Genomic DNA, 9,395 nt, shown 5'->3' on the forward strand with positions numbered 1-9,395 from the left:
GGCCAGTCAGTCTCTGCGGACACAGACTCCTCCCTGGAGTTCTGTTCACAGCAGAGACGGCTTCTCTTCAGGAACTTTCTTCATTCACGAGGGTGTGCTATGCAAGTGTGCTGTCACTGAACAACACTCCAAATCCCCACTGTTGGATCCCTGTGAGATCGAGGCCAGCCTGGCCTAGAAAGTAAGTTCCAGGACACCCAGGGCTAAGCAGAGAAACCCTGCCCCACCCTCACCCTGAAGAAGGAAGGAAGAAGGAGGAAGGGAGGGAGGGAGGGTTTATTTTGGCTCACGGTTTGAGGGTCCTGTCCATTGTGGGATCGTAAGGACATGAGCATAAGACAGATGGTGGAACTGTCTGTAGTCAGGGAGCTGAGAGAGACGGACACTCGGGCTCATCTCATGTCGTTTCTCTTTGCTTGTGTATGTGTGCGTGCATGTATGTGCTACCATGTGTGGGGGATGGGGGTACCTATGAGCACGGAGGCCAGAGGCTGACATCAAATGCCTTCCTCCATCCGTCTCTTCCAGAGGTTTTGAGGCACGGTCTCTCACTTGAACCCAGACCTTGCCAACTTGGCTAATCAGCTTGCTTCAGGAATCCTAAAGGCTGGGATTACAGACCAGCCACCCTGCCCTACATTTATGTGGATCTTGGGGATTTGAACTCTAGGCCTTATGACCTTTATCCACTGAGCCAGCTCCACGGCCTCAGCGCATCATCCCATCCTGCCCGCGTTAAGGATGGGCCTTCCCACCCCTGTCAGCCTAATTGAGAAAGTCCCTCACATGCCCAGAGGTCTGTCTCCTGGGTGAGTCTAGGTCCTCTCAAGTTAACCGTCTCAGGCACACTAGGCCCCCACGGAGCTCATCTTTCTGACCTCAGGGATCTTTTGAAAGAGAAGATAGAGTCGGGAACAAGAGGCCAGGGCAGTTTGACAGGCTCGGCTTGGGAAAAGCTGAATCACCGTGAGGACTTAGTTGTCCTTAAACCCCGAATCGCTAGCCAATTGCTGGGATCAACACAGACTGGGATTCCACTACAGATGGGAGGAGGTCTAATTTCATGCCCACACTTAGGCGCGCCTGGAATTTTGTTCCTGAATTCAGAGTCTCCTTGGGAGAGGATTTGCGTCGACCTAGACCCATACTGATCCATCTATACACTCCTGTACACTTGGGTAAAACCGACGGCCTGGCGCTGCTGGCTCCCGTGGGTGTTCGGATTACACAAAATGGTCCGTAAACACGAGCCTGCTCTCCCACGTGGGGGCGCGCCGAGACCTCCAGACGCGCAGAGCTCGCCCACACCTGTTAAACCTACTCCCCGGCTCTGTTCTCTAAAGCAAGCAGCGGGGAATCGGCTCTGCAGTAGTTCTGCGTTAAGTAATCTCAAGTGCGAGTTCCGCGGAAGCAAGCATTTACATTTTGCAGAAAACGACGGGCTCCAGCCCACGAGCGCCAGCCCAAGAAAATTACGTAGCATTTATTTTCCTCCTTTTGAGTTTTTTTTTTTCTTCTCCCCAAAATAGCTGCTTCAATCCGACTGCCACGAGTCCCGCTGACCCCTTACGGTTCCTTTGGGAGCAGGTCCCTGACCCACGCTCTGCCCCGAGCCCGTATCCCTATCCTGGCAGGCGTGCGGGAGGAGGCGGACCCTTCGGGAACAGATGGCCCCTCCTCGGAGGGGAGGGACCGACTCCCAGGGCCTTGTTCTTGAGCAGTCGCAGCGCTGGGTCCCAGAACTTAGTCCTGCGCCACGGTTCTGACCACGCGTGGCCCGCTGCCCAGCCGGCCCAGCAAGCCGGTGGTCCCGTGTCCCTCCGAGATGTCGTCCTGCAGCCGCGTGGCGCTGGTGACCGGGGGTAACAAGGGCATCGGCTTCGCCATCACGCGTGACCTCTGTCGGAAGTTCTCGGGGGACGTGGTGCTCACGGCGCGGGACGAGGCGCGGGGCAAGGCGGCGGTGCAGCAGCTGCAGGCGGAGGGCCTGAGCCCGCGCTTCCACCAGCTGGACATCGATGACCCGCAGAGCATCCGCGCCCTGCGCGACTTTCTGCGCAGGGAGTACGGGGGACTTAACGTGCTGGTCAACAACGCGGGCATCGCCTTTAGAAGTAGGTGCGGGGTTCCAGGAGGAGGTGCCCGGGGTTCTACGAGGGTGCTGGGCAGCGAGCGTTGGCGATCCGGGAGGGCTGCGCCATCCCCTCTGGGTGCGCCCGGCTCACACCCTGCGAGGCGGGTTCCCGCGTGCGGTGACTTGGGTGTGGGCCTGCCCAGGCGCCCCACTCCACGCCCAGCCTGCCCAGTCGGTCGGCGGCCTGTGCTGGCCTGTGCGCTGCCCGAGGCCCTCCTTGGAACTTTCAGCGGCGCCTGTTTGCAAGAAAACCGGCCTTCTGGGAGTGGGCCACGCCTTGCCAAGCTCATCAGCTTTCTGTCCCACGCAAGAAGGCTTTTCTCAGAAAGGGGGTTTCCAAAAGCGGTTGGAGCTTTCGCTTCACGTGAAACAAGGGCGCATTCATAGATGCCAGGGGACATCTGCTGAGGACAGGAAATGCGTCGCCCAGACACAATTAGCGCGCGCTGGCACGATAGTGGGTTTTCCTTCGGGCTTTATTGGAGCATTTTGAGAGGCTCTAGCAAAAAGGAAGCGAACCCCCGCTTCCCTCCTCCTGGGAGCTAAGGTTTGTCACCAAACATGCAAGTGTGCTTTTGAAAAGCATCTTCCTTAAGGAGGGAAAATCAAGATCATTTATTCTAACAAATGCTCAATTAGTAAAATTATCTATTTGTCACGTGCTGGGAGCAAAAACAAACAGGCCGGCTTCACTTAAAACGCTGGGAGAAGTGAGACCCAAGGGGCGGAGACAATTGTGTAGCAGAAGTCTCTATCCTGTTGGTCCTGAGCAGCCACCGGCGCCTTGCCTGAGACCAAAGGATACCCCGCGCCCCCCAGCCTGCATTTGCAAACTCAGACCTTGGACTTTCGAAGGGGAAGCGAGAGTTCACCACCCCAGCAACCGTGAGCCTCTGATGGAGGAGGGATTGTGAACGATGGCCCCGGAAGCTCCTGCTTCTGGAAGTGTGAGCGATGCGATGCGATGCGATGCGATGCGATACATATGCATATCTGAGCTCCAGTTGTCCACACAGAAACAGTCTTACCACCTGCCGCATCGGAGTCTGCATTTCACCCAGGCCCCAGGAACCACCTATGTATATTCAAGCCTGAGATGGGAAAGGCAAACTAGGTGTTCTTGAGGTGTGACGTGAACACTGCTGATGAGAAACTTGGTGTGTGGACCAAAAAGTTCTTACCCTATGCTCACAATAGCTTTAGAACTATTAACGTTTAGTTTATAAAGACTGTAAGGTGTGTGTGTGTGTGTGTGTGTGTGTGTGTGTGTGTGCAGATGTGAGCATCACCATGCCCAGCAAGACTGTTCTAAATTTAGCTTACTTCTCCTTTAATTGTTATGAGAAGGTGGATCCCATCACATAAGAGTTTCAGAGAGAAATGTAACTCCTTTTTTTTCTCTTATGCTTTTCAAAGTGGATGATCCAACACCCTTTGACCTTCAGGCTGAGACGACGCTGAAGACAAACTTTTTCGCCACCAGAAACGTCTGCACTGAGTTACTGCCCATAATAAAACCACATGGTAAGTCCAGCGTGGGACTGGTGTCCCTCAGGAAGCAGCCACAGGTCCCCCAGACAGGGCCACCTATAGAAATCACCCTGAGCTGGGGACAGAGAACTGCCTTATTTTCTCAAAGTGTCTGGCTTCTCGATGGAGCCTTTAAGCTGTGGCTGTCACCACTTGGTGGCACAGATCATGAGCTCAACCCTCCGACACGGGATGGAGCCTGTCCCCAAAGGTCTGTGATGTCTGAGAGTCCTCCCCTGATGCTGCAAGGATGGGGCCACCCCGACTTGTCCAGCGTTATGACATTCCTTCTATTCCTTTCTTCTTGTGTAAAGTTCCAGAAAACTTATGTGAAAGTTTTTATTCTAGATGTTGTAAACTGACTGAGAGAATCCAAAAGAAATGCTCTCTGATGGGAAACTACCTACCTCCAGCCTGTGAGGGTTCCATAGATTATTAATTTTCCCTGTAATATTTATACCAGTACTGGTGATGTACACATGAGGACCATCTCATCCACAGATCCTGGAGCTGAGTTGGGATACAGAGATTAATTAACATTGATTAATTAAGCATGGGAGATGGGCAGCTGTGCTGGGGGAGAGGGGCAGAACACTTCTCTGAGGATTTCCTTTTGCCAAGATTAGCTGTGATACTGGGGGGAAACCCTGTGGCTATTGTTTTCTAAATGTAATTTTCAGAGCTAGAGAAATGGTTCAGCAGTTAAGAGCACTTGTTCTTGCAGAAGACGTGGGTTCTATTCCCATCACCCACATAGCTCACAGCCATCAGTAACTAGTTCCAGAGGACCCAACACCCTCTTCTGACTTCCTTGGGTACAAGGCATGCATTTGGTGCACATACATAAATGCAGGCAAAACACTCATACATACACATAAGTAAATCTCAAACATTTGAATGAGAATTAGCTCAAGATACAAGCATTTTTCTTTCTCTGTTTTTGTGTGGTTGGTTGGTTTGGTGGTGGTTGTTGTGTTGAAACAGGATTTCACTCTATAGTCTTGTCTATCCTTGAATTTGCTGTGTGGACCAGGCTGGCCTTGAACTTCTGATGCCCCCCCCCACCCCACCCCGTACCTTTGCTTCCTGGATGCTAGGATTCTAGGGGTGCACCACCACATCAGTGTAGCTGTAAGAAATTCTCAATCTGAAAAGTGTGGTAAGGGATGAACTTGAATTCCTGCCCACCCACCTGTTCGCTCCCAACCTGCAAGGTCACTCCTCCGTCATTTTCTTAGGGGACAGGGTCACAGAAAGTCTACAGGAACGCCACACCTGCAGTCCCCAAACTCAGGAGCCTGAGATTCCAGAGGTCAACGTGACCTACACCATCTGATCTAATACAATTCATTCTATTGAAATAAGAATTATAGCATCAGCCAGGCAGTGGTGGTGCACACCTTTAATCCCAGCACTCAGGAGGCAGAGGCAGGTGGATCTCTGAGAGTTTGAGGCCAGCCTGGACTACAGAGTGAGTTTGTGCATAGCCAAGGCTACAAAGAAACCGTTTCTTGAAAAAAAAAAAAATATATATATATATATATATCATCAAATGTGAACCAGGCTATTTTGAAAGATAAAGGAAAGTCCTGTGGAGAGTGGGGTGTGGGGTTAACCCAGGGTGTAGGAACAAGAGGAAACATGTCTTTAAGTTGGTGATTTCCTTTGCAAAGGGAAATCGGACTTATAGTATAGAAAGAATATTTGACTTTGCTAAAGGTATGGCCACTGAGGGACACAGTGCTAACCATCACGGCCTCTTACTTTCTAGCTAGCTTTTGGCACATTACTTTTAAGGAACATGGGTCTTGCTTACTCGCTCAAGACAAAAATAATAACTTAAGCAACAATTGAGCCACAAGAGGGAGCTACTTGCCTGTTCTCTCTAAAAAGAGGCGGGCAGTGTTTCTGGATGCACACACACACACACCCATACCCATCTGGTTATGAGGCTGACCTTTAATCAACCCCTAGTGCCTCCCACACATGTACCTTCAGATCAAAGAGGACACCAGACAACTCCCCATCGTAAGGATTAGAATTCCTCGAAGGCGTCCAGCAGCTCCCACAATTATTGTTTACTTTCTTCTTTGCCCTCCCTACCTCCCTCCCTCCCTTCCTTCTGTGTAGACTGCAGACCTGAAACTCTTTAGCTGGCTTTGAACTCATAGCAGTCCTCCTGCCTCAGCCCCCTACGTGCTGGAATTATATTATGAACCCAGATGCCTCTTTAGTAGCTGTGAATTTTTGTCAACGTGAATATCAATTCATATTCATGAACCGGTTACTTAGCATGTTGTGGTTAACTTAGATTAATGAAGTCAGAACCAGGGTGGGGAACGGGCCCCCTCCTGTGTAGATGCGGTCATCATTAGGCTGGTCACCCCCAGGCGTGGCCGGATTCTGGTTTAGGCACTTGGAGCTCAGGGATGGAGGGGCTGCCCACAGCCCTAGCCAACTGTGCAAATTTAGGGAACTGAGAAGGTTAATCCCGAAGGAGAAGGGCAGGGTCCGCTGGGATGCAGGTGGTAAGGAGGTGGAGTTCGTGTGTCGAAGGAAGAGGGGTTTTATAGAGCTGCCTGGTGATTCTGTCACCTGACGTGATGACTTGGGACTAGAAATAGTAGCAGTAAGTTGCTGGGTCTGGACTAGGGGCGGGGGGGATTGGAGGGGTAATAAGTGAAGCTTTCCTGTTATGACAGCTGCTTAAAAAACAAAACCACAGTGGCAGCCAAAGGGTGTCTGCTCCATGTGGATGGGGGTCATCGTTCTGAACAAAGGAAGAGGCAGGTAGCTGACACTGGAAGGACTGAGGATTCCAGTTTGCATAGTGCCCCGCCTGCAGGGCTTCAACGGGTTCTCGACCACCCTAAGGAGGGAATGTAGGGACAGGCATCCCATCCTGATTGAGCAAGTTGTTAGGAGGCTGGCCCTGGCCTGTGAGTAGGATGTGTTTGCCCGGGTGGCTTTTTTAACTATGGGGCTGTGGGTGGCCCCTGGGTCCCACTTATGGCCCCTGTGTCTTTGCTGTGAAAACATAAAACAGATGTGATCCCGAGGACTCCTTCCCTGATTCAGTATTTTAGTTCCCTTTTGGGTGGTCCTCAGCTGCCGCAGATCTCCTACAGACCTAACATACCATCATCTTTAAAGCAAGGCCTCTTAAACCTTTTCCATCCGTGACCTTTCTACTCTGAGGGAAATTTAATGCAACACTGGGAATATGAAATAGATATATAAACCAACCTTTTCAGATAATGAACCATCAAGACATTTATTTTTAAAATAATTCATTTAGAGCTGGGGATGTGACTGAGTTGGTAGAGTGCTTTCCTAGCATGCACGAGGTCCTAGGTTCAATTCCTAGTAATGGAATATGGTGGCATGTGCCTGTATTCCAGAGGTGGAGGCAGGGGGATCTGGCCTAACTCTAATGTCTAACCCTAACCCTCAGCTGTTTAAAGAGAGTTTGAAGCCAACCTAAGCTACATGAGTGACTAGGTGGGGTTGGGGGTGGTGCATACCTTTAATCCCAGCACTCTGGAGTCAGAGGCAGGTGGATCTCTGTGAGTTCAACGCCAACTTGGTCTAGAGATTGAGTTCCAGGACAGCCAAGGCAACACAGAGAAGACTTGTCTCAAAACACACACACACACACACACACACACACACACACACACACACACACACACAGAGGGGGAGAGAGAGAGAGAGAGAGAGAGAGAGAGAGAGAGAGAGAGAGAGAGAGAGAGAGAGAGTGTGTTTTACCATGTAAGATTAAGGCCAATTTGCATACTAATGAGATGCATGTGCTTCTTTATTTACATAGAAGTTTTGATCTTAGTTGAACATTTGATGCTGTAGGATGCAACATATCTTCAACATTTCCCAAAGTCAATCGGTATTTTGATTTTATAACCATTAGGGCCAAGAACACCTCTTCACATAAATACATATTACAAAATGGTGGAAGTATGTTGGGGCCATTTCAAAGGCAGTTGGAAATTCTATGCTAAGAATGCATTTTACTAATTTTTGTGAAACTTAAATCAGCAACTCCAGCAATAGTAGAATAGAATTGCTGTGGAAAGAAAGCCTGGTGGCCAGTGGTAGAGATGTGTCTGTCCCCTTGGAATACACACACACACACACACACACACACACACACACACACACACACACACACACACATAGTGGGTGCATGGACTGTATGTCTTCTAGACTTGCTTTCTATTTTTATTTTTTGTTTATTTGGGGTGTCCACTCATGCATATACATGTGTGCATGCGTGCGTGCGTGGATATGTTTGTGTGCGTGCATGTGTGGATGTGAGAGGACAAACCACAGGAATCGGTCCTCTCCTCCCACTGTGGGGCCTCAGAATGGAACTCAGGTCATCAAGCTTGGAGGCAAGTGCCTTTCTTGCTGAGCTGTCTTGGAGGCTCCGCCTTCTATTTTTATCAGCAATTAAACCCGGACTGCATTGCGACTGTGGCGGGCACAGCCTCGTGGGCCCGCGGCGTGTCCTCTGTGACGCCATGCTCTCTCCCGTGTTGTCTCTTGCAGGGAGAGTGGTGAACATCAGCAGTCTGCAGGGGTCACGGGCCCTTGAAAACTGCAGTGAAGAGCTTCAGGAAAGGTTCCGGTGTGACACACTCACAGAGGGGGACCTGGTCGACCTCATGAAAAAGTTTGTGGAGGACACAAAAAATGAGGTCCATGAGAGGGAAGGCTGGCCAGACTCGGCCTACGGGGTGTCCAAGCTGGGGGTGACAGTCCTTTCCAGAATCCTGGCCCGGCAGCTGGATGAGAAGCGGAAAGCAGACAGGATTCTGCTGAACGCCTGCTGCCCGGGATGGGTGAAGACCGACATGGCGAGGGACCAGGGCACCAGGACCGTGGAGGAGGGGGCTGAGACCCCTGTCTACTTGGCCCTCCTGCCTCCAGATGCCACGGAGCCTCAGGGCCAGCTAGTCCGTGACAAAGTCGTGCAAATGTGGTGACCGTCCGCTCTGGGACTTAGTGGCTTAATAAACGCTGGTGAGAGAGATGAGTGGAGGCTGATGGACTTTGATTCTCTTTGCACACTGAGAAGGAAGGTCCGTCCATTCATACCCGTGGGGTTCATACCTGTGTGGTTCCACAGTCTAAATCTGAACAGTTTGCTATGTCCAAACTCTTTGGTCCTTGACTTTTTTCATCCGGTTACTTGTGCCTGCTTTGTTTTTCAAATTAAAAAAAAAGGGAGGGTTGTTTTTATTTTATGTATATATGTGGTGTATGTGTGTGTGTGTGTGTATGTGTGTGTGTGTCTGTCTGTCTGTGCGTGCCTGCGTGTGTGTGTGTGTGTGTGTGTGTGTGTGTGTGTGTGTGTGTGTGTGTGTACGTGTACGTTGTACCATGTGCATGTCTGGTGCCCATAGAGGCCTGAAGAGGGTGGTGGACCCCCTGGAACTGGAGTTACTGGAGTCACAGGTGCTTGTGAAGGACCCCTTCATGAGCAACAAACACTCCTAACAACCAAGCCATCTTCTCTCCAGCCCCTCAGCCTGCTTTTATTTCACTGACTAACTCCAACATCCGTTCAGCCAGGCTGTAGCTCCTACAACACCAATGGTCTCAGCGAGCTTCTGAGGAGCCAAGGGACCCCCTGCAGCCAGCCTCCAGGGTCCTGTCGCTGGCAGGGACTTAGCGAGGAAGCTCCCAACTTTACAGGCTCTGCCTAAACACA

General features: G+C 50.8%; 1 protein-coding gene across 1 annotated transcript; it reads left to right on the forward strand.

Annotated features, from left to right (window-relative positions):
- Positions 1-1,692: 1,692 nt before the first annotated feature.
- Cbr3 (carbonyl reductase 3) lies at positions 1,693-8,717 on the forward strand. Its single transcript, XM_042259571.2, has 3 exons — positions 1,693-2,114; positions 3,551-3,658; positions 8,231-8,717. Exons 1-3 carry the CDS (start codon positions 1,826-1,828, stop codon positions 8,665-8,667), a joined length of 834 nt encoding a protein of 277 aa, XP_042115505.1. The 5' UTR covers positions 1,693-1,825; the 3' UTR covers positions 8,668-8,717.
- Positions 8,718-9,395: the final 678 nt, after the last annotated feature.

This window comes from Peromyscus maniculatus, chromosome 12 (genome assembly GCF_049852395.1).
Source record: "Peromyscus maniculatus bairdii isolate BWxNUB_F1_BW_parent chromosome 12, HU_Pman_BW_mat_3.1, whole genome shotgun sequence".
Lineage (NCBI taxonomy): Eukaryota > Metazoa > Chordata > Mammalia > Rodentia > Cricetidae > Peromyscus > Peromyscus maniculatus.

What these genes read in the sequence shown, in the direction of transcription:
- Cbr3 (XM_042259571.2), top strand. Translation starts at nt 1,826, where the DNA reads ATGTCGTCCTGCAGCCGCGTGGCGCTGGTGACCGGGGGTAACAAGGGC. An exon ending in CGCGGGCATCGCCTTTAGAA is followed by an intron (nt 2,115 to 3,550) that starts GTAGGTGCGGGG and finishes TGCTTTTCAAAG; the next exon opens with TGGATGATCCAACACCCTTT. An exon ending in GCCCATAATAAAACCACATG is followed by an intron (nt 3,659 to 8,230) that starts GTAAGTCCAGCG and finishes TGTCTCTTGCAG; the next exon opens with GGAGAGTGGTGAACATCAGC.